The sequence below is a fragment of the Schistocerca nitens genome, chromosome 2 (assembly GCF_023898315.1).
Source record: "Schistocerca nitens isolate TAMUIC-IGC-003100 chromosome 2, iqSchNite1.1, whole genome shotgun sequence".
Taxonomy (NCBI): domain Eukaryota; kingdom Metazoa; phylum Arthropoda; class Insecta; order Orthoptera; family Acrididae; genus Schistocerca; species Schistocerca nitens.
The window spans coordinates 395,506,579-395,530,752 of record NC_064615.1 but is presented as its reverse complement, the minus strand read 5'-3'; the positions used below and the strand labels follow the sequence as shown (position 1 = coordinate 395,530,752).

The window sequence follows — 24,174 nt, the reverse complement described above, 5'->3', positions numbered from 1 at the left end:
AAGAGAAGGTGCACCACAGAAAACCTGAAAATGTAGTGCAACTTAGGGCCACTATTGTGGAATTATGCTGCGCCATTCCAGAAGATTTGTGTCGGAGAGTTGTTACAAATGCACGTGAGCGACTTGAAGAAGTTGCAAATCAAAATGGCAGTCATGCTGAACATATGATTCATTAGGTTGTACTTCCAAGCCCTATTCTTTACTTCTACATCAATAAATTACAAATGTTGTCAATAACAAATGTGTTATTCACATAACAAATCAGGTGACTTATCGTGTGCCACCATTTAGATGCACAGACTGTGTAAACGTCCAAGATATTTGTCTATTCAGCATTAATATGTTGTTTCTGTTAGACGTTTTTGTTCAGGTAAATGAACTGAGATTATAAAAGAGTTTTTGGTGAGTTCGATCCACATCATTCCATTTGTTCTTACATGGTGTTATAATAGAGAACATCATGGACATTGAAATCTGCTGCTAGGCAGAAGAAAAAGAGCTACTGTAAAATTGAGCTTATTATTGGCAAACTCCATACAAATTGAATGATATTCTTCTGCAAAAACTGTTCTCATCACAACAAGAGACGAGGGAGGACAAGGAACCCTCTTTAAGCGATTACTAGCTAACAACTTCACACGCTGACTTGTTGGTGCTGAGTCTGCCTCTACAAGACAATCTATGTGTTGGCATACTTTGTTGTCGTCGTACAGATTGAAAATCAACAGTCACAAGAGTGTAAAGGTGTAGGAACTGCGCGACTGCTACGGTCGCAGGATCGAATCCTGCCTCGGGCATGGATGTGTGTGATGTCCTTAGGTTAGTTAGGTTTAAGTAGTTCTAAGTTCTAGGGGACTGATGACCTAAGATGTTAAGTCCCATAGTGCTCAGAGCCATTAGAACCATTTTGTAAAGGTGTAAGTAAATGCAACAGTAGTCCCATATTTATAAAGAATAGTTTATCATAGAATGGAAGGGAAAGTTTGAAAGTAGACCAGAAGAGCTTCCAGTTGCTTGAGAAGAAATTTGAACATTGTGATTAACAATATACAGAAAACTTGGGGAAATAAGGAAAGAAACATATGAAAGGCCTCTGCTTTGACGCGGAGAGCCTATATACAGAGACATTCGTGCGAAACACCTGTCGTACCGTTTGTTTATGAGCGCAATGGCATTTGTCTGCCGCAAAGACCTGTAGTCACCTATCTGTCTGCTACAGCAGTGCATCTCTGTGTGAAAACAGTAAGGTTTTTCTTGACAAATCGTGCGAGCTTTGACTGAAGCTTTCCAATAGGAAAGCTAGAAGGCAGAACTCGTTTTAGGTGGTCTCATGACCGACATACAAAGGCAGTCTGCTCTCCTCCCGTGGTGACTGGATGAGCCGATTTACCCCATATTTCTGTGATAGTGGAATAGGCATACTGAAGCTACTTCGTACTGGATTATGGAGAGGTTGTGCTGGCTTTGCACATTGGTGCAGCATTAACATGATTGTAAATTATATTGTTTCTTAGATCAGGGAGGATTAAATTTCTGTCCATGATGTCTTTTGGTGTCATATTTAATGTCGGGAATCTTGGGCATTTGTTCACGTTTTTCGCTTCATTAGCACAGGTGGGGATCAATATTCATTTTTTATTCAGTCAGCATTAAAAGGAATTATCTCAATGCTCTTCCAACAGTAAAACAAAGTTTCAGGAATTAATAATAATACGCTGTGATTTTCTATTGTCTGTAACGGCAGATGGGAATATAAAGACCAATGATCCACTGCATTGTGTTTGTGCATGAAGGTTGTTGTCCTGGAACCAGGTAACGATCATTATATTATGAGTTAGTGTAGCTGGGGTTTGAAAAATTTATTATCCCTCCCCCTCCCCCCTCCCCCCCTCCCCGTGCCTCAGTTTAATCAGTTTTTGCACGTGTTTCATACCTCCACATGTGTTCACTTAAGAACCACGTTCTGAAACATATCCAGTCATTTTAACTGTATTCAAAGCTAGGATGAAGTAGCCCGCCTTAAGCAGATTTATTAAATAAAAAAATATCAGCTATACAGGTAAGTGCATGTTGCTGTTGAGCTTTGAGACGCGTCTCAGTGGAGACGGATGTATTGAGATAATTTCTACTATCATGCTAGCTCAGAATTTTCAGTTTCTTACTTATTGGTCAGAGCATAAAACCAGCATCGTAGCCTGTTATGAATTTCCAGATAAAATAAGATAAAAGCATTTCGCCAAAATAAAAAAGAGTGGTACAATGTTTCAGAAAATGATGTGTCTAAAAGTAAGAAACGAAACAGATCAGAGAAACATGTGACATGCCTTTGAATGACACTTGAAATCATGTACTGTACACCTGCCGTGATGCTCCTACGTGAGTGACGTAATGAGATCTCCGAGAGAAATTCTGCCAGACAAATATCCTCTAGCGCTTTTTAAAATTCTAGGTTAAACATAGAGCTATCAAAGGCGTGTCAAATTTTTCTCTGTTTTATTCTTTGCATTTAGACAAATCACTTCACGAAAATTTGACAGTTCTCCTATTAATTTTTTTTAATTTTCAAGTTTCGTTCAGAAACTATGAAATAGCGTACAACGTATGTAAATACCGATCGGTATTCTGTTACTGTTAAGAGCATATAGAATAAATCGAGTGAATATAGAGACATTTCAACGTACGCTGTGTTTTGACATTTCATTGCAACAGCTCTCGTGAAATACTAGAGTTTCCCCTAAGATCACTAATCTTTTCATAATTACCCTGATTACTTACGGAGAACTAATTTTTTTTTTTTTTTTTTTTTTTGGCAGAACTAAACAACTAAACCTCACGCTGGTCAGTAATTTGATACCGGGACTCCCATTTGTCCATTTCTAACCCTTCGTTTGGACATGAAAATATGAATAGAAATCCATTGTTTAGTTATTTAGGGAATCTTGTTTTCGATCCACTCAAACATTTTACTAAATAAATAGGGTGGGCTTTCACATTGCTTTCTTAGAGCGCGTTCTTTTTTCGTAATCATCTATCTGTTTTATTTTCTTGAAATATTTGTGTTTTGTTATGTCTGTGACCAGGATTGATTTATTCCCCTTTTTAATTTTCCCAAAAGTTTTATTCTTCCTTGTTTATTCACTTTTTCTTTGTATTATATGCAAGTTTTGTTAGACTAAATGTTCTTTTTGCAGTAATTTGATTTAATTATCAAGTGATCTTGGACTTAACAACTGATTTAGAGACATATTTTGATAATGTGGACAGGAATAAAATATATTTTCTTCGGCAGTGTGATATAATCCACGCCAGTAGCAAGCTGACGAGAAGTAAACATGTGGCCATAGTCGGGATAAGTGTAGAGTATAGTTGCTCACTGTCAGGACTGGCATTTTATTTGTGTACTGATGAGGCAATGAGGGAACTAAACGGCCATCTCGATGTAGGAGCTGTTTTCTACATACAGAAAGAAAGGAATAAAAGTCATATGGGAGTTTCTCAGTTGTAGGTTCAACCTCCTGAATAAATAAAGTCATTTTCTGTTTGCTTGTGTCTGCAGTCCTGAAACATTTTAGAAAGAACAACATTTTCCATCTGGACTCTGATTAAATGTATTTATTCAGCTCAATCCCGAGTTTGCCTTATTGTGTTATTTTAAAGTGACAGCTGTAACAACACCAGTTGATTAAAGAACATTTTAATTAGGAATACATTTTGTTGTCAAAATATAGGGCATTCAAGAACGATAGTTATAACTTTGATCATGTATATTTCCGAAATGGGGTTAGGTAGAAAGGTTCAGTTTGCAGCATAATGTTCACACGCACATAAAGATCTTTAGTAGCCATTTAACAGCGTTCAATGTGTACTCCATCAGTAGCATGTAATGTATCTAAGCCCTATCCTGCTTCTTTCCATGTCCACTCTAGCATGTCCTCATTAACGTGTGCAGTTACTGCTCTCATGCGAACTCGTAGATCCTGCAGGTCTCGCACCGTCTTTTGGTAAATAACATACTTCACAATGCCTAAAATCAAAATATTTAATTGGAATATGTCTGGAGACCTTGGGAGCCAGGAATTGGGTCCTTCTGAGCCAATATAGTGACCTGGAAATGTGTCGTCCAAAGCCTTCCTAGCGATCGAGGCCCAGTGAGTAGGGTCACCATACTGCTGCCGCATTATTTCAGGTTGCCGTTCTTTGACCTGGGGAAATGAAAACTGTTTCAGCCTGTCCGTTTAATCATGAATACAACCTTTTTCAGACATTCTGGGTCATCATCGATGCATCTCAGAACCTCAGCTGCAATTGCTTCGCGCTTTGGCAAATCATCAGGTTGAAGCCCATACAGCAGCTGCATCTAGCAAGCATGAAACTTGTCTCTTGTGTAGCACCCTGAGCAACCTTATTGGTGGTCGCTGAAACTGTTGAGACGCTAGACGGATTGATTTGGTTGGGTTCTCGATAAACGCCGGTTGCACCCAATCCACATGTGCATCACTCGTGCTCGGACACCCAGAACTCTTCCTCTTCATGGTACTTCTGTATCTTGACTCTCATGTAGCACAGTCTGATAGTCGAACTCGATCTGACGTACTTCTGTAACATATCTACTTGTGTATCAGATTTGGTCTCTGTCAACAATTCCACACACTATTCCATCGGTTGCTTTTTATAAAATTATAGCTCTTCCTACCACACTCTGAAATGTGTCAATCATTGTAACTTTTGTGGTGAATAAATACATTTAATAATAGAACAGGCACATACTGCTTCCCTTTCTAAATTCCTTGAGACGCTGCGAAGAGTCTAGGTATTTAATACCAGACCATGGCGCAGTTTGATTATCACGCACTTTACTGAACACGCTCATGGGCGCGGTTCGCTACGAACAGAAAATCGGAAAGTGTTTTCTTCCACCACACACGATATCCTTCTTCTACACTGTGTGTGAGAGTGGCATCTTAAGTGTGTCTTTAGAGTATGGGTGATTGTAGCAGATTTGCGAACAGTGTAGTGTAACGCTTGCACTGTATGATGGCAGTAGAAGGGAGAGGGTGAAACTTGGTGCTACTCCTCTCAAGTAGTACTAAAGGGTCGCCAAGCTTAACGTCCCCACCATACGGACAGAACACCAATATTGTTACATGCCCTAATTCCTTGAGACGCTGCGAAGAGTCTAGGTATTTAATACCAGACCATGGCGCAGTTTGATTATCACGCACTTTACTGAATACGCTCATGGGCGCGGTTCGCTACGAACAGAAAATCGGAAAGATACAGTTCGTTGGTGACATAGCAGTACTGGCCAAAAGAGAACAGATTCGGAGTTGGAAGCTACATACAATGGAATGCGTACTAGCTGATTAGTATTATTTTTGTTCGTGTGCTTATTATAATAAAGACTATGATACTGGTGTATTGCAGTACGTGGATATGCTTGAGTTATACTTGGATGAGAGACAACCGAAGAGGTAGAACATTTTTACCGTCTCGGAAATAGAGTAGATAAAGAAGTAAGGTGCAAGAGAGCCACAAAAGAAAAGGGTCACACGAGAGAAAAGGTCTTCTTACAGACAGCTGCTAGCGTCCAAAGATATGACGCCTTAGATCAGAAAGTAAAAACAATGAATCGCTATGTTTGGTACACAATTCTACATGGGAGCGAAATAGGGACAATGGGGAAGATATAAATGATATTGTTGGGAGCCTGAAAAGCGGCGTTACAGGAGACGGTTGAAGGTTAGGTGGATTAGTCGAATAAGGAGTGAAGACTTCTTGCAACAAGTCCACTACAAGAAGTACCGGATAGAGTACATAATGAACTGAAGAAACAGAATGGTTAGACACATACAGGGTAGGCAAAATCAAACTCGCCCGGAATGTATTTACAACAATACGGGAGCAATGTGTTCTAGTATTCGAATTACTTACGGTCCGTTGCGGCTTTTATTTGCTAATGATGAGGCTTTGCCAAAACAATTCCAATCTTAAACTCTTCTTTTCCGTATACGTTATCCACGAACTATGCTTCACGTAACAATCGACAATGAACGTGCGCTGTCTTATCATTTTGCGTTGAATTCAACTGGTCACTAAATACGTTTGGTCCTCTCTCTCTCTATCTCTCACTCCGACGTAATGACAGGGCATGCAAGAGAAACGCAAAACTGTGGCAGCTCCTGATTGATGCATCGAAATACGGTTGTCAGCATTTTTTTTAATCTTATTTATTTTTTACTTGAATGATGTGTATTTTTCCTTTTCCTTTACAAGGTCATGTCTGTGTAAGTCACACAGGCCCGGTTCTGTTTTGGCCACCTTGTATTACGACACGAGTAGTTGATGAGAACTCAATTTGAACGGATGATGCAAGGAAAGAACCAGAGGGGTAGACCTCTATCTATATTACCATACAAAGAGAATTTGTTGGTTAAGGCTATTAACGAAACATCCAAAAAAGTTCATGGTCGATTTATTTCAAATTTTTAAACGGTAGACCTACTCTAACGAACGTTCGCTTGGACGCACCTACAATTTTTTAAAATATATTTGGTACATACAGGATATCTTTTTTCTTTTCCTTTTTTTTAACTTACGACAACTAAATATCTCGGAAACCACCACTCGCACGAAAAAAATATTCAGGGTGGAGGACACGTGTCTGTGCTACGACTGGCCACCACCTATTGACCACCCCTCCGACGTGGGCGAGGTCAAATTTGTATTTTCAAATGGGAACTGCCCCCCCCCCCCCCCCTATTTCTATTGCGTATTCTGACTACACTAAAAAACACGTACGAATTACTCCAACTATTGTTTACCATTCGTGGTAGATGACAATGTAATCGATAAAATAAAACCAAGTGTGCCTCTTTTTGCAGTTAAGGACTGACGCATTTAATTTTACATTTCATTTACGATATAAATGTAAACCTTTGTGCTCTAACGCTGATTTTCATGTTCGAAATCTACTTTAGTGTTGCAAATTTGATTGTACAGTATACCACACTTAGCAGTTTCCACGTCTATTTACAAACTACGTTTGGCATGATCCAGGAACAACGACGTGGATGTAATAGTGTTGAAATAACGTTTTAACATGTCTAAATTTCAGAACGCCCCCCCCCCCTCCCTGGAAGGTCACAATATTGGAACCTCTATGGGAAACATTATCAACAATAATCTCGAAAAGATCTTGCCTGATTTACGTGAATTTTTTTAACGATACTCTAATAAATATTTAGGTGGACATAGGCTATATGTTAAGTGACAATGTACATGTTTTCTATTAAAACTGACAGCGAGAAGGAAACTGGGGTGGTATGCTGCGCTGAGAAAATGTGCGGTTTTGTTCTCTATCTCATAGTCAGTTCTAACTACAATAGCAAGGCATTTAAACTAGTAGACAAAATTTTCTCCCATATATATATATATTCTTATTTTTAAACACAAATTGCGTAAACATCTATGTACTATTTTGTTTCTTCCTCACAGTCAGTTTTAATAGAAAACAGGGAAGTTGTGTTTATGGCTTATCGGTTTAGTATTAGCCTATAATGTTACGACGGAATTTGAATCGAACGAAAGTTCGTAATCCTACCCATGTACAGGTTCAAAGTAACCGAAATCTTGTCACTGAAGCTACTACCCTCACAGAACCAACAGCCAGAGGCCTCTCATAGAATGTATATCAATAAACCTAACCATTTTGCCCACTCATTTTAAGTGACTTCAGTTCCGAATCAAGGATTCGCTGTCAGCAGCAATAAATAAGGCTGAAGGTCAGAGAGAGGAAGAAAAGGAGATGGTCAGCGAGAGAGGGGAGAAGGAGATTAGGATGACTACCCAATTCCCTTACATATTTAGCAATTGTGAAGTGTCAACAGGTTCACTAGTATTGATATACAAGGCAGATCTTAGAAGATTATAGATAAAGCAGTTATGCTGAAATGAAGAGAATAGCAATAGGAATGAAAGACTGCGCCAAACCAGCCTTAGGAATGATGATAGAAGTACATCTAAGGAGTGGCATATCTACAGTGTAGCGCCGTCACAATTTCACGCACAAATACATGGAGGTTTTTCCCTGAAGGCGTCACCTACCTGTCTCTAAACGAGCGCACGCACGCACGAACGCACACACACACACACACACACACACACACACACACAGACACACACATACATACACATACACACACACACACGCACACACACACACACACACATACATACACAGACACACACACACACACACACACACACAATCTGTCTCATCCGAAGGTGCTTAGATCATAGATGTTTTACGGATAGTAACGAGGTGTGGCGGTTTTCGAACACAGTTCGATTTAACGGTGTTTCTCTTAGTTGTAGTTTACTTTAATGTCCCCATCTGTCGCTCTGTCTTTTTCAATCGTCTTGTAAGTGTGTTGTGTGGTCTGTATAGAGTCTGGCAATCTTTTGTTTGTTGTGTGTGTGTGTCTTTGGTGATACTGAGTTATTATTTAATCTGGCTATGTTCTGCATCTTTGTTTGTTATTGTTTTAAAGGCTAACATGATCAATGATTTGTTTATTATATGGATTTAGTCATTTATTTCTTTGTTGGTCATTTCAAGGGCTCTCAGTGTCTGAAGGTTTTCCCGTAATGTTATAAGTTTTCTACTGTGATTGTTCATCCCAATAATTTTCATACCCTGTTCTATGTTAGATGGTTCACGACCACGCTTTATTAGTTGATCAGGAAAGGAGAAATGACTATTTTCATATTTCCAGCTTCATGACATCTAGTTTTGAAATTTGTCTTTCTCCCAGATTCACCGATTTGTAGTCTTAACATTCTGACTGGTATATACCAGCTCCTTTGTATTTGTCTGGTTTCTTTACTGGTGATTGTAAATGTTACTGGAGAACATATCATGCTCTGTATGTTGCGTTTAGACCTTGTTTCTTCAGCATATTTGCTATTGTGTATGTTGACTTGTGTTTGTATGTTAAACTGCATCACTTCTTTTAATTAGTTATGTCACGGGCGTTCATATTCCACGTGTTTGTGTGTACGTAGTGTAATGTTTGTCTTGTTTGCGGAGTTCTGTGGCGCTTGTGTTCTACGTTTATTTTCATTTTTCTTTAGTTTTGTTTTGATTTAGTCTTTGAGTTTTTGTTTTAGGGATGTTATACCTATTTTTTGGCTAAGTTCTTTTTCGTAGTTTTCTTCAGCCGAGTGGGATTTTGTTTAGTCTGTGTATCGTGTATTGGAAAACTGCTAGTCTGTGATTTTGTTCTACTTTAACATGTAATTCGTGTTGACGTGCCCAGTGCAAACTCCCTTCTTACGACGTGCAGTGAGCAATAATCATATCCTGCGCACATATTACCTCCTTTTACCTTCTGAGGACAATAACAGATTGTACCATCCTCAGTGGCAGCAGTGAGGGCTGCCCTGTTGGGAACCGGTCAAGTCCACTAGCAGCAAATTTCAACATCGCCGAACGTCGTAGCCTTTCACTGTCCTTAGCTAAGTTCTCTGATAGAAACTTGAGAGAAATTGTCTGCCTGAGACTTACGTGCCTCCAGTATGCCAGTAGCCTTCCACAGCAGTTCACCCAGTGAATTATTCACTGACACCAGTCGAACAAGTAGGGTAACCCAGATGTGATCCCTCATTCTAACAGCATCAAGTGCGCTGATGATTCCAAAGATTAACCCATCTATTTACGGAAATGAATATGTTGTAAACTAAAACTTTCGAGTATTATGCTGTGCTATAAATAAGAAAACAAATATTTTTCGATGTTTTGCTTTCGTTATTCTTCACCTGGATACCAAATTTCTGGCCCTAAACGGTAGTGTGCCACTTTATTATTAGAATGTCAAATTCAACAGCTTCAAGCCACCTAGTTTCCAACCTTATTTTCTTTGACAACGAGTTTCAGCGTTTAACTTCGCCATCCTCGGGCCCTACGTACAGACAACAATGGTACCAGTATGAAATACACAACCAAAAAAAGGGCCTTGGTGCAAGTCTTATACACAGTAGTAGTATGTAATAACATAATAATACAAATAGTACAGGAAGTTACATGTAGTTACAGATAAATTAAGGAATAAAATAAGAGAACAGTGCACACCATATCAACTTAAACTAGTGAGCAAAGTATATACGTCATATAATAGTAGAAAAGGATTCTACTAAACGGAGGTCAGTATTTCATGTTACGCATAGATGATCACGGTATAATGCAAGTGCAATATCCGTGAAACAACTGGAGTAAAATATTGTAGTCATATACAGAAGAGTACACTCTGAACATAAAACATTTGATTACATGCTGTCGTATACTGGTAAAACTTATACCACTGGAGGTCAACCCCATAACTATCCGTATCATCACGTTCCATATGGTACTAATAACTAATAAAAAATGTAAATGTCGTGCGACTAGGGCCTCCCATCGGGCAGACCGTTCGCCGGGTGCAAGTCTTTCGATGTGACGCCACTTCGGCGACTTGCGCGTCGATGGGAATGAAATGATAATGATTAGGACAACACAATACCCAATCCCTAAGCCGAGAAAATCTCCGACCTAGCCGGGAATCGAACCCAGGCCCTCAGGATTGACATTCTGTCGCGCTGACCGCTTTTGCATTTTGTTCGTTGTTGATAGTTGTGTTTGGACGTTGCGGACGTCACATGACACCCGTTGAAGTTCATTGTTGATCCTTTTACCAAGTTTTTTTTTATTACAGAGGCCAGCCAGCTCTCTGACTGAACACGCTGAGCTACCGTGTCGGCTTTTTTTTTTTTTATGGCTCTGAGCACTATGTGACTTAACATCTGCGGTCATTAGTCCCCTAGCACTTAGAACTACTTAAACCTAACTAACCTAAAGACATCACACACATCCATGCCCGAGGCAGTATTCGAACCTACGACCGTAGCAGTCGCGCGGTTCCGGACTGAAGCGCCTAGAACCGCTCGGCCAACCATCTGAGCTACCCAAGCACGACTAACGCCCCGTCGTCACAGCTTTACTTCTGTCAGTGACTCGTCTCCTACCTTCCAAACTTCACAGAAGCTCTCCTGCGAACATTGCAGAACTAGCACTCCTGGAAGAAAGGAGTGCAGAGTGAAAATCTCATTCTGGAAACATCCCCAAGGTTGTGGCTAAGCCATGTTTCCGCAGTATCCTTTCTTCCAGGAGTGCTAGTTCTGCAAGGTTCGGAGGACAGCTTCTGTGAAGTTTGGAATGTAGGATACGAGGCACTGACAAAAGTAAAGCTGTGAGGACGGGGCGTTAGTCGTGTTTGGGTAGCTCAGATGGTAGGACACTTGACCCCGAAAGGCAAAGGTCCCGAGTTCGAGTCTCTGTCTGGCACACAGTTTTGATCTGCAGAGTGAAAATCTCTTTCTGGATACAGAGACTTTATTGTTAGTTCATTTTGCTAATACTATCCGTCGTTTTTTTTTTTTTATTTCAGAACAGAAAACACCCAAAGACTGGCCATCAAAAGGGGAAATAGAGTTCCGACACATCTACATGAGATACGGGCCACAGACCGATCCTGTTATCATAGACTTGAATCTGCGAATTAAACACGGTGAGAAGGTAAGTCATTAATCTGTTTGACCCACAGCAACAAAAGTAAAAAGTGTATAAAGCTCTTCATCTATAATGAGACTTTTTTTTACAGCTGTGACAGTTTCATATTATTTAGTGATAAATTAATGCCACTCTCAGTCATTAAAAAATCATTTTCGTTTCTGTAGAATGCATTATGAATTCTGTGCGTTCCTCTTCAACTGCTAATCACAATCGCTCTTAAAACCATTTCATGCCTGCTGCATTTACGTACTTCTTCAGTATGGAATCACTTTGGTTATAACTGAAGCAAATTTCGTCATGCGGATGCCATCTTTCACTCTTAAACGAAGTGTGCACAGCAATGTGATAGATTAAAACTGTGGAACAGATGCGAACTACAGCCTATTTCCTCGGTATCTTGTTAGAGCTGAGCTGTCTACGCGTACCTGCCAGCTGGCTTCAAAGCTTAAATTTTACTCCATGTCTGTCTTATTTTCAAACTCCATAAATTTGAAGAAGCAGGTCTGTACAATTTGGAAAGATGAAGAGACGCACTCGAGGACTGTAAAGGCCAATATTTTTGGTGAGGCTCTAAGCCATGCCCACTTAGACCAGTTGGTAAGAACATTGATGCAAAAAGTCAGTTGTCCGGTTTGGAGAGCCATCGTGGCACAACATTTACATATACAAGCTAGTTTAGAATCACGAACATGATGCTGCAAAATTTTTGCCACAAAGGAAATACTCAAGAGCTACGTAAAACGATAGAAAAAACCCGACCACCACGAAATAATTGACGTAGATTAATTAATTTTCGGGAATGCATTTCTCTCGATATTTAAGTGATTAACGTTGCAGGATCACAGATTAGTATATATGCGAGAAAAGCTTTTGTAAATTTGGAATGCAGGCACCTTAATAACTAGTGTAACCGCCAGAATGTTGAGAACAAGCATCCAAAGATGCATGCATTGTCCAGAATGGGATTTTCACTCTGCAGCGGCGTGTGCACTGATATGAAACTTCCTGGCTGACTAAAACTGCTTGCCGGACCGAGACTCGAACTCGGGACCTTTGCCTTCGCGGGCAAGTGCTCTACCAACTGAGCTACCCCAGCACGACTCGCACCCCGTCCTCAAAGCTTTACTTCTGCCAGTATCTCGTCTCCTACCCTCCAAACTTCACAGAAACTCTTCTGCGTACCTTGGAGAACTAGCACTCCTGGAAGAAAGGATATAGCGTTGACATGGCTTAACCACAGCCTGGGGGATGTTTCCAGAATGAGATTTTCACTCTACAACGGAGTGTGCGCTGATATGAAACTTGCTGGCAGATTAAAACCGTGTGCCAGACCGAGACTCGAACTCGGGACCTTTGCCTTCGCGGGCAAGTGCTCTACCAACTGAGCTACCCAAGCACGACTTGCGCCCCGTCCTCACTGCTGTACTTCTGCCAGTATCTCGTCTCCTACCTTCCAAACTTCACAGAAGCTCTTCTGCAGACCTTGGAGAATTAGCACGCCTGGAAGAAAGGATATTGCGGACACACAGTTTTAATCTGCCAGGAAGTTTCATGCATGCATTGTGTCGTACTGGTGCCATATGTCAGTTTCGTGGAAGTAGTTCCATGCCTGCTTCACTTGGTCGGTCAACACGGGGACGGTTGGTTGGTTGATTTGGGGGAGGGGACGAAACAGCGAAGTCAGCAGTCCCATCAGATTAGGGAAGGATGGGGAAGGAAGTCGGCCGTGGCCTTTCAAAGGAACCATCACGACATTTGCCTGAAGCGATTTAGGGAAATCACGGAAAACCTAAATTGGGATGGCCGGATGCGAGTTTTAATGATCTATGAGCCAAGAGAATATGTCGACCCTCTGTAGAACATGTTGGGTTACAACAGCAGTGCGTGAGCGAGCATTATCCTGTTCGAAAACACCCCCTGGAATGCTGTTAATGAGCTACAGCACCAGATCGACGTACAAATTTGCAGTAAGGGCGCTTAGAATGACAACGAGACTGCTCCTGCTGTCATACGAAATCGCACCCCTAGGCTGCAGACAAGCTGGTTGCAGGCGCTCACCTGGCATCCTTCTAACCAACACACGGCCATCACTGGCACCAGCTCTCATCATAAAACACAAGAGACCAGAGACCTTGTAACATACCCTTTTATTTATCCGCTCGTTCGGGATCTGAATAGCAGCCCAAAATTAGATAATTAATTAATGTGACCGTGTACCTAATGGGCTGGCAATCGGATTGGACTGCTCAGGGGATGTTACATTCCGTATTGTCCTTTGCAAATACTGTAATAAGTACTGTTTGGTGGTAAGAAGGACACAACACAGTTTCACAAACAAGATCTATATTCTTAGCAAAAGCACAAAATAAGGAGACAGTCACTGCCTTCGTCAATACACTGTAAATGACGGCTAATCTCAGCACAGGTCTCTCAAGTTATTCTTAATCGTCACACGCAACATCCAATCACTGTAATCCAAGTAATGCCGGCGCGGTAGACGCGGAAGTTCACTAACGGTACTTAATACCACTGAGATCACTCTGTAATTAAACTTTCTCACTTTCCCGTATAATACTAACACAAAGGGGTTAAACCGCGGCGATGGCCACTCCCTTTGTCGATAATTTGCATTAATTCAACTGCTGGCTTCTGCACAGCTCTGCCCGCCTCGCGGGAACCTACCACACCCTGACCCTGCACTCTCCACACTAACTGCTCTTCGCCCAGTTCTTCCCGCCTCGCGGGAATCTACCCAAGCAGCACTCGGCACTCCGGTGAATCCCCTCTAGCTCTCGCGCCCTGCACACACTACTCGATAGTTGCCCTGTCGACCTGTGTGAGCGCAAACTTAGCAGTAAGGGCCTGCGGACCCCTTACAACCTTCAATCTGCCCTCCAATAAGCTCTCCGTTGACACCACCGAGCCCGCATCTCGTGGTCGTGCGGTAGCGTTCTCGCTTCCCACGCCCGGGTTCCCGGGTTCGATTCCCGGCGGGGTCAGGGATTTTCTCTGCCTCGTGATGGCTGGGTGTTGTGTGATGACCTCAGGTTAGTTAGGTTTAAGTAGTTCTAAGTTCTAGGGGACTGATGACCATAGATGTTAAGTCCCATAGTGCTCAGAGCCATTTGAACCATTTTTGACACCACCGAAGTCGCAAACACTGGTGGTTTGGGGCAGTGGAATGGACGCTACGGAGCGTCTGGCTGGGATCTGTGCTTGAAGTAACCGATGAGTAACAGTTCGTTGTGCCACTATGGTCCCAACAGCTGCTCAGATTTCTGCAGCAGACGCAGCCCGATGTGCCAGAGCCATGCTCCGAACCCGGTGGTCTTCCCTCTTGGCAATGCCATGTGGCCGTCCAGAGCCCAGTCTTCCTGCGACCGTACCTTCCCGTGACCATCACTGCGAGCAGCCATGTACAGTGACTGTATTCGTACCAAGTATTTCAGAAATATCGCGGAAGGAACATCCAGCTTCTAGTAGCCCTATTACACGACCCCTTTCAAACTCAGTGAGTAGTTGACAATCGCGTGTTCGTCGTCTTAAAGGTGTTCTTGGCTAAATCAACCCATTAGGTCCAGCCTTAAAGGTAACTAACACTCACGACCATTACAGCACATATTTAAAGCAAACCTGATTTGCTTCCGCATAGTGGCGCTATTAGATTCACTCTTGTGTGTTTGGAGCAAAATCTGGATAGACATGTTCCAGATGTACAATTTTATCTCGTAAAACTAATTCTTTGTGTTGGGATTTTTTTTTCTTTAATGCATAGGTATTGTATAGATTCACTTTAAACAGGCTCTGAAGATGGCCCGACGTGATTCGAGATGCATATGAAGCAATGAAAATCGATTTTTTGCGACTGCTGTCTGTGCTTTATTGTGGTCTAATTACATAAAGAACTCCTGCGAAGTATAACATTCACTCTGCCACACACCTAGAGACCTCTTTACGCCTTGCAGGTGGGCGTGGTGGGACGCACGGGAGCCGGGAAGTCGTCGCTGATCTCGGCGCTCTTCAGGCTGGCGTTCCTGGAAGGTGAGCTGATGATCGACGGCCTGGACACAGCCAAGGTCGGCCTGCGGGACCTGCGAGCTCGCCTCTCCATCATCCCGCAGGACCCCGTGCTGTTCGCCGGCACGCTGCGCTTCAACCTGGACCCCTTCGACGAATTTTCTGACGAAGTCCTCTGGAGAACTCTTGATGAGGTAAAGTACGAAGATGTTTTTGTAGTTTATTTCACCAACAACAGTAGTTTTCTCCACCTGTTTATACATTGCTCAAAGAAATTCCACATCAGCCTCCAAAACGGGTTCATTTAAATGAATATTGAAAGGAAGAGAGGTTTATACGACAACACAGACAAAGTAATTCCAGCATAAATTTCTCAATAAGTGTAGTCTCAGTTGTCAGGAAAGTGAATGCTGTGTTATCGCTTGCGGCAACCGAAACTTGTAATGTCGATGTGGCACCTTATGGTAATCTATTCCGGCTTACTTGCACCTATCGTAATTCGAAAATTGCGAGCTTCACTACGGAGACTGGCTCAGTAGCTGCTGCATTACGTCTCCCACGAGCTCACTGGTGGAGAGATCTGACGAGAGAGCACAGAGCCGTTAGATGTGACAGGTGTCCCAAAAGTCTTTCCCTGGTTACAAACATTCATAAAGCATATAATATAATTCGTAGAAAAATACTTTTTATCTTGAATTGCATGTGACGTATTTAAGTTTTTGTGTATATACACACTTTTAGTTATTTTGTTACAGGGCCTAGGGACGTAACAACAGCGAAATCGGACACCATTTGCAAAGAACATGTACTAAAATCAGATGAAAGTCTAATTTGTCCTCTGGTATCTCGAGACAGAGTAATCAAAAACAGTGCAGAGAAAATTCCAGATTGATTTCTTGGGACTTCTCACTAATGTATCTCTCACTGTCTAAACTGTCCGCTCATTGTGTCCAGGCCTGTCTGTTCTAGGGAAATCACAGATGCTACCTGTTTCCTTAAACTTCGTATTCACATCTTCATCCTTTTAACTTCCAGTGGCTGTCTGTGGTATGCCGCGTGGAATTTTTTCTGTATTGTTTTTGGTGGCTGTGTCTCGTGATACCAGAGGACGTATTGGGTTTTCTCCTGGTTTGAGTACATGTCTGCAAATGGTGTCCGACTCCGCTCTTGTTACGTCACTGGGCTCTGTTGCAAACAAAGTATCAGTAAGTATGTAAGTATACAAATCTTGAACATGTCACATGCAGCTGAAGATAAAAAGTATTTCTTTATGTGTCATATTTTACGCTTTATGAATGTTTATAATCATGGAAAGACTTCTGGGACACTTGGTACTTCCCGTTCCAATACATATATACTTAGGGGAGCCTCCAGGATTTAGAAAATTTCAGAATACACCAATACACAATAAATATTTATAAATAAAAACAAATATGTTGTGTACCTTCCATAGATATAAGGTAAAATGGTCCTGAATCGGTGTGGAATAAGTAAAAAAAAAATCTTAAACATATTTTCATTTAAAAGGTAGTAAATAGCTTGTCACAAAACATACTACTGTTAAATACAGAGAGGTGCATATGTCAGTTCTCAAGCTACTGTAACCATGTGTCATCAAATAGAGGAATAATTTTTCAATACTTATTTAAAATGATCGCATTGCTGCAGTGAATTTGCACACAACTTAGGTCGAACTGATACTCGCATTATTTGATATTATTAGTAACACACACCCATCAATTGATTCTACTTAGAGATTTGTCAGTGGAACAGAAGGAGTTGGTCACCAATAAATCCCTTAGGCTCCTTTTAAACTGAACGTTATTAGTGTTAAACCCTTTATGGCTGCTGGCAAGTTATGGAAAATGTGTGTACCTGAACAACTGACACCTTTCTACAGCAAGGAGACATTAAATCTTTGTGAAGATTATTCTTATTTCTTGTACTGATTCTTTGGACTGAGATTTTCATTTGAAAAAGAGATATATTTGCAATGACAAATTTCCTCTACTGGATGTTCCTGAGTTAACGCCACAAATGGGTCTTATTACACCTTTTTATATCTAGAAAACTGTACCTTGTCTTGATGAATTACCCCAAAAAATAATCCCTTATAGCATTATGGAATGAATAAGAGCATAGCATACTAATTTCTTTCATTTTCATATCATCTATGCCTGACAACACTCGCACTGTAAACAAAGATTTGTTTAGTTGGTTCAGCGCAGCAAGAATACCAAAATACAATGCAACAACTCAGAAGTTCGAAAATTATAGTGCTTAAATCGGATGTCACCTTGCTGTCTAATGATTGAGAGGAGCCTGTGATTAGAAACGTGACGGATGACAGTAAGCAGCTGTTCCTGTAGATCAGACCATCTCAAATCAACCCCACGGAAGAAGCGTTCTGTGCAAAGTATCATTAGTTTTTATTTACTTACACATGCCATTACGGTAATAGTTTTAATTAAATCGTCGACGAGCATGGAACGTTGTTCTCGCTCGAGTTTACTAGCCTGCAGTTATATACCAATATGACAGATGTACACTATCCCTACCCGCACACTTCACTTCGTAAAATACGAGTATATGAGTAACACACAATCCACGTCACGTGAGTAAGCTCTCTAGAATGGCGTACCGTTGAAATCAGCGACATTGAGAAAATGAATAACTGATCATAATAGTGCCATGGAGGAAAATGGAACTACCTTTCAATAAATTTGTAGCTGTGGTACCCAACACCAAATATATATATATATATATATATATATATATATATATATATATATATATATATATATATATATATATAGTAAGAAAGCTTTAAATATCATCAGGGGGAAAACAAGCTGCGACCATGGGACACGGTGATAGTCATAGTCCACTTCCACATATTCGCCCTGCAATGCTACACATTTTCCCCAATGATGAAACCCTTTGTTGTAAACGTCTTCATTTTGACTGTTTACGAAATGATCTGTCTCGAAAATACCCTTTTCCTCATTACGGAAACGCTTGCTATGCAATAGTTTCTTCATACAAGGAAAGATAAAGTACAGGAGAATCCGTGAAGGAGGGAGGGAGGGGTGGCATTCAAGTAAAATTTGATATCGAAAAGAACCAGCATGTGTGTGTCCTCTGTAAAATGAGTTGTGTCATTGTTGCGAAGCAAAAAGCACCTCTTTAGACAGTTCATACGACGCTTCGTGTTGACAACATCCCCTAACCTCGTCAGGAGATGTCGGTTTGCGCATTACGAACACAGTCTGTTAGCGCCACACCATGGCAGTCCCAACAAACACCAGTATCGTCTTGCCCAATAACGGCTGGGTCTTCTCCTTTTTCGGCAGTGTTTATCCCATATGATTCTAATGCTTGCTTCGCTGCGAGAACATAGCCGCCTATAACTGTGATTAGGCAGCTAAAGAAGTCATCTGGGTTCGTGTTGAAATGACTGCAACGTTTCTGCTACTGTGTCCATTTGGTGGGCTTTTTGAGTGTCTCGGAACCTGGCGGGTTGATAACTGTCATGTTCAAAATGTGTACAAGATGTTGAAAACTGGTCCGTGACTGATTTTCATTATTTCCACAATCGCCTCGCGTGTTATACGCCGGTCTTGGAGCATCATGGCATCCACTTGTCTTCCCCTCTCGGTTCTTTTCGAACAGATGATCTGACACTTCGTTCTTCGTTATTCAGACGTGTTCGACCATAGCGGAAGCGTCTGGGCCACTGTGTCATATGATTGTGCATTACTGCCAAACACTTCCTCCAATTCAATACGGATTGTTGCAGTATTGTTCCCCTCCAAATACATACAACGAGAACTCCATTTTATCAGTGGGTTGCGCCACTGTGTTTTGGAATTCCAGTGACGTCCTAAGGCACTCTATCGCGGGATTTCAATGTATACCATGACTGCAGACATCCGTCTACACAGAAATAAACGAATAGGTATGTAATTTTGTCTTTTCGAGATGTTAATTAAAAATTTATGGCTGGTCGTCATACCGGAGATGACGATGCTCACTACAGCTAGGTGTACACGTAGGCGTCCGCAGAACTTCATCGAAGATGGTGCAGAGTGCTAAAATTGCCCTTTTTGATGTAGATGATTCGGAGTGTATGAGAACATACCATGCTCCTGGTACTAATATCAACACGAAGTATAAAAAACGGCAGATTACATTCATTCCTAAACAGTCTGCATATTTCAATAGTTATGAGTCTTTTCATATTAATAATATGAAAACTGACGTTATCACTTTTATTCAACAACCTGTAGTTTTATCACATAATTACATGTAGGGTAATCAAAGAATTATAAAATATAAGCCTAAAATATTTAAAAAATATTATATTCCACAAATAAATTAATAATAAATTACATTAAAAATTAGAAATATAAATATTCAAAACTATCGAGAAAATCGTGTTGAGTGTCTACAAGAATAATCAACAAAAAATGCCATTTTGATTTTCCACAAAGTTGAAAAAGAGGGAATAAACATAAAAAATAACGACTTTGATTACATATACAATACTTTGTTTGCTTATGAAACTTCGTGTCTGATTACAGTGGAAAATGTGCAACCAGGAGACTGTATGGATGTGAGAAATCTCCCAGAACTGCTCTCAAATTGGTCGGTAGAACCGACTTTCAATGGCCTAGGATTGGACCACGGCAGTCTTTGTCTCTTCAGTTTGTCGTATTCTTCTAGGATTGAACCAAGGGAGTCTTTGTCTCTTCAGTTCGTCATGTTCTTGTGCACTAAGGCCAACTGGAGTGCACAATCCGTAGCTTTATGGCTGAAGGGCTGTGTTGCCCCCCACAGAGCTTGAGAAGACCTAAATCCCTGGAGAGGACATCTTTCCGACCTTGAAATTTCATACTTTTTCCTCTTTTCTATTACAGGAAACGGTATTATCTTTTTTCGACTGATGTTTTAGCTTCCTAAATTATGTATAGATGTACACATCTACAGTATACCGTGGTGGTTTCCTTCACAGAGTACTGCAGTAGCTCTGCCGTGTAAGACCGACTGTCCTTTACGCTCTCAGCAATGACCTCACTCAGTTTGTCTCAGCGCTGCAAATTACCAACACATGCAAAGCGTGCACGGTGGCAGCGTGCATGTGCAATCTGCCACCGCAGCATTTGTACCTGGCGCCAGCGGCGGTCGGGCGAAGTGCCACAGTCTGCAGTTGGTTAAGGGTTGTGCAAGAAAGTAACAAAGAAAATATTGAGAACACTCTTTTGGCATCTTTATGAACAATTTCGCATCGATTCTGACTGCAGAACAGTGATGAACTCGCTGCCACATCTAGGGATCAGCATAATTTCTCACGAACAGCGTCAGAACCCAAACAATCCAAGGTATATAGCGATTGCTGAAGTCAGCCCGTCGGGCTCAGCAGTGTTGAACCTGTAGTTCAGTGGAGTCGCTAATTGGAAATCAGGAACGGTGCGAGTATGAGTCTAATGTTGCGGGTTGCGTACTTTATAAATCAAGGCGCCGCTGTTAGGTCAGTGCTAAATCGCCATCCTTCCTTCCCGCTGTAGTTCCACAAGTATGACGAGACTCGTTCTCTCTTACAGAAGCGTGCAAGAGTGTAAGACTAGTAGTGACTTGTACGGAAGTTGAGTACACGAACTTGCTGTTGTTAAGTAGCACTGACAAGGCGAAATGACTGATTATCGGGATCAGATGGTCTTCAGCAAAGTTATATATGACGGTAGTATATATGGCGGTAGTATCTGTTCCCGAAAGAACAGTTACCGTGGATGACCATGCAGCTTTGCTAGAAATGAAATGATGATTAAATGGACACCCTAGCTGCAAACAGGCGTCGATGTACTTCATTGGGGACATGTTGAAAATGTGTGCCCCGACCGGGACTCGAACCCGGGATCTCCTGCTTACATGGCAGACGCTCTATCCATCTGAGCCACCGCGGGCACAGAGGATAGTGCGTCTGCAGGGACTCATCCCTTGCACGCTCCCCGTGAGATCCACATTCCCAACATGTCCACACCACTACATTCGTAGTGCGCCTAATAGATGTTTGCCCGTCACACTCATTACTCGTGGCAGATGTCCCCAATGAAGTACATCAACGGCTGTTTGCAGCTAGGGTGTCCATGTAATTATCATTTCATTTCTAGCAAAGCTGCATGGTCATCCACGGTAACTGTTCTTTCGGGAACAGATACTACCGTCATATATAGTTAAAATATGGCTTCCCGGCCATTGACCTTCTCGTGCGAACGCACACGCTATGCCCGAACTCGTACGGTACTTGGTAGATTAATCTGCCACGAGTAATGAGTATGATGGGCAAACATCTATTAGGCGCACTACGAATGTAGTGGTGTGGACATGTTGGGAATGTGGATCTCACGGGGAGCGTGCAAGGGATAAGTCCCTGCAGACGCATTATCCTCTGCGCCCGCGGTGGCTCAGATAGATAGAGCGTATGCCATGTAAGCAGGAGATACCGGGTTCGAGTCCCGGTCGGGACACACATTTTCAACATGTCCTTAATGAAGTACATCAACGCCTGTTTGCAGCTAGGGTGTCCATTTAATTATCATTTCATTTTTAGCCAAGTTGTTTTTATGAGACTGTGAAGAGTGTAAGATGAGAATTAGGTGATGCAGTGCGTACAAATGCAAATATGCACCGTTAGAAAAGGAGTGGTGTCTGGCATAAGATACAAGCTTTACGCTTCAGAAGAAAACATAGACCCTATAGAAATTCGCCCAATGCATACAAAGTGGTTGAATTCTTGTGTAATCCAACGCCAATGTAGGAAAACATATTTGCTGCGTCACTCGAATACCGGGATCAGAGCATCGTCACTGTTATGTTTCTAAGATAAAAAAAGCGCTATCTCTGAATCCTTTTGATCATGGAAGCTTGCGGCTGTGAGTTAATAGGGAATTGTGTAGCTTATCTTTCACATCTGTAATTTTTTCGAACGCTCTTGTAGATTTATTTTAATAATTATTCACCTCTTAGAGAATGCACTTCATCCTAATGCCACGTTTTCTTGTAACCTGGCCACAGACTCGGTAACGCCTCAAAAGCTTGTGCATGTGCACCTCAGCATCGAATGAAATGGGGTATCCTGCCTGAAACTCAGCCATAGGCGCTTTAATGAAATGAAACTATATGGTTCCAAAGATCTTTCTAAGTCTCAAACATCTGTGATGTCTACATATGCAGGCTGAAATGGCAAATAAAAATATTTACCAACGCTGGTATTCGAACCAAGGTCTTGCATTCATTAGGCAGGTGCGCTAACCACTACACCACCCTGCGACAGTCGATTTTCATAACTGCACCGACTACTCCACAATGTCTCCCTCCTCAGCTCAAATTCCTATTCACGCCTCAGCTCATTTTGTATTGCCCATAAGCTCAAATAGTATTGCAGAGGCACTCCACCTGTATTGGAATAGCACCTCAGCATCGAACGAAACGGGAGATCCTGCCTGAAACTTAGGCATAGGTGCTTTAATCAAATGGAAGTATATGATACCAGAAGGAGGTGCAAATTTTCATTCGTTGTTTCAGTCTGCATACATACATAATACCGGTACGAGTAGATGCCTGAGATTTGGAATGGTCTCTAGAGCCGTATAGTTTAATTTGATAAGTTTAAAGTTTTGAACTGATCTACGACCTAGTCGGAAAGTTTGTGATGGGAAATCGTCAGAAGCTGTTTGCTACTCTAACGTAAAACTGCGACAGACTGTATGGAGGCTGTGCAGAATTGTTTCTATTCGCTCCTGATTCGAACGCAAAACCATCAATGAGCATTTCCCATGAAGATAGGCAAAGACGCACCTTCTCTGATGAAGTCAGTTGTTGATAAATGTTCATTTATTTGCTCTTTACACTCTCAGCGATCACCTCACACAGTTTATCTCAGCGCTGAAAATTACCCATTATCCCTGAGTGAAGAGTGCACGGACTGTGAAGGCGCGCCCGCGCTGTCTGCCACAGCAGCGTTTGTATTGGGCGCCAGCGGCGGCCGAGCGAAGGAATCCCTGTCGAGAAATACGAACATGGCGAGCCACTACCAACGGTGTCTCGTCCACTTGCATCTTCTCCGCCGTAAGCAAACTTTCTGAGTCAAATCAGCTCCGTCCCCGGTGTGCATTCAGTTGTCAGTGATAGGACTCCATACTTGGACAGTTAATAGTTGTGTTAATCTTTCTCTAATCTCGTCATCATTCGGCGTGCTGTTATCAGCCGCCGTAATTTTTGTGTATGCAGTGGCTGTCAATAACGCTGTAGGTATAGCAAGCACTTGCGGGTGATAAATGTGAACGAGCTGAAAAGCGACGGTCTTGTTTTTCAGGTGGAGTTGCGCGAGTCGCTGCACGACAGCCTGGGGCTGCAGACGCGCGTGCTGGACCAGGGCAGCAACTTCAGCGTGGGCCAGCGCCAGCTGGTGTGCCTGGCGCGCGCCATCCTGCGCGACAACCGCATCCTCATGCTGGACGAGGCGACGGCCAACGTCGACAACAAGTCAGTAT

At 41.9% G+C, this 24,174-nt stretch overlaps 1 protein-coding gene and 2 non-coding genes across 3 annotated transcripts in view; 1 reads left to right on the top strand and 2 right to left on the bottom strand.

The window, feature by feature from the left end:
- The window catches only part of LOC126236242 (ATP-binding cassette sub-family C member 4-like), a 180,777-nt gene that overhangs the window by 140,337 nt on the left and 16,266 nt on the right, over positions 1–24,174 (top strand). The window contains exons 20-22 of the mRNA XM_049945385.1: positions 11,481–11,608; positions 15,571–15,816; positions 23,997–24,166. Coding sequence (XP_049801342.1) covers positions 11,481–11,608; positions 15,571–15,816; positions 23,997–24,166 — 544 coding nt within the window. The remainder of the gene's footprint in view (positions 1–11,480; positions 11,609–15,570; positions 15,817–23,996; positions 24,167–24,174) is intronic.
- Positions 12,629–12,702, bottom strand: Trnar-gcg (transfer RNA arginine (anticodon GCG)). The gene has a single exon. It is a non-coding gene; the product is annotated as a tRNA-Arg (tRNA).
- On the bottom strand, positions 21,512–21,586 carry Trnat-ugu (transfer RNA threonine (anticodon UGU)). Its single transcript has one exon. It is a non-coding gene; the product is annotated as a tRNA-Thr (tRNA).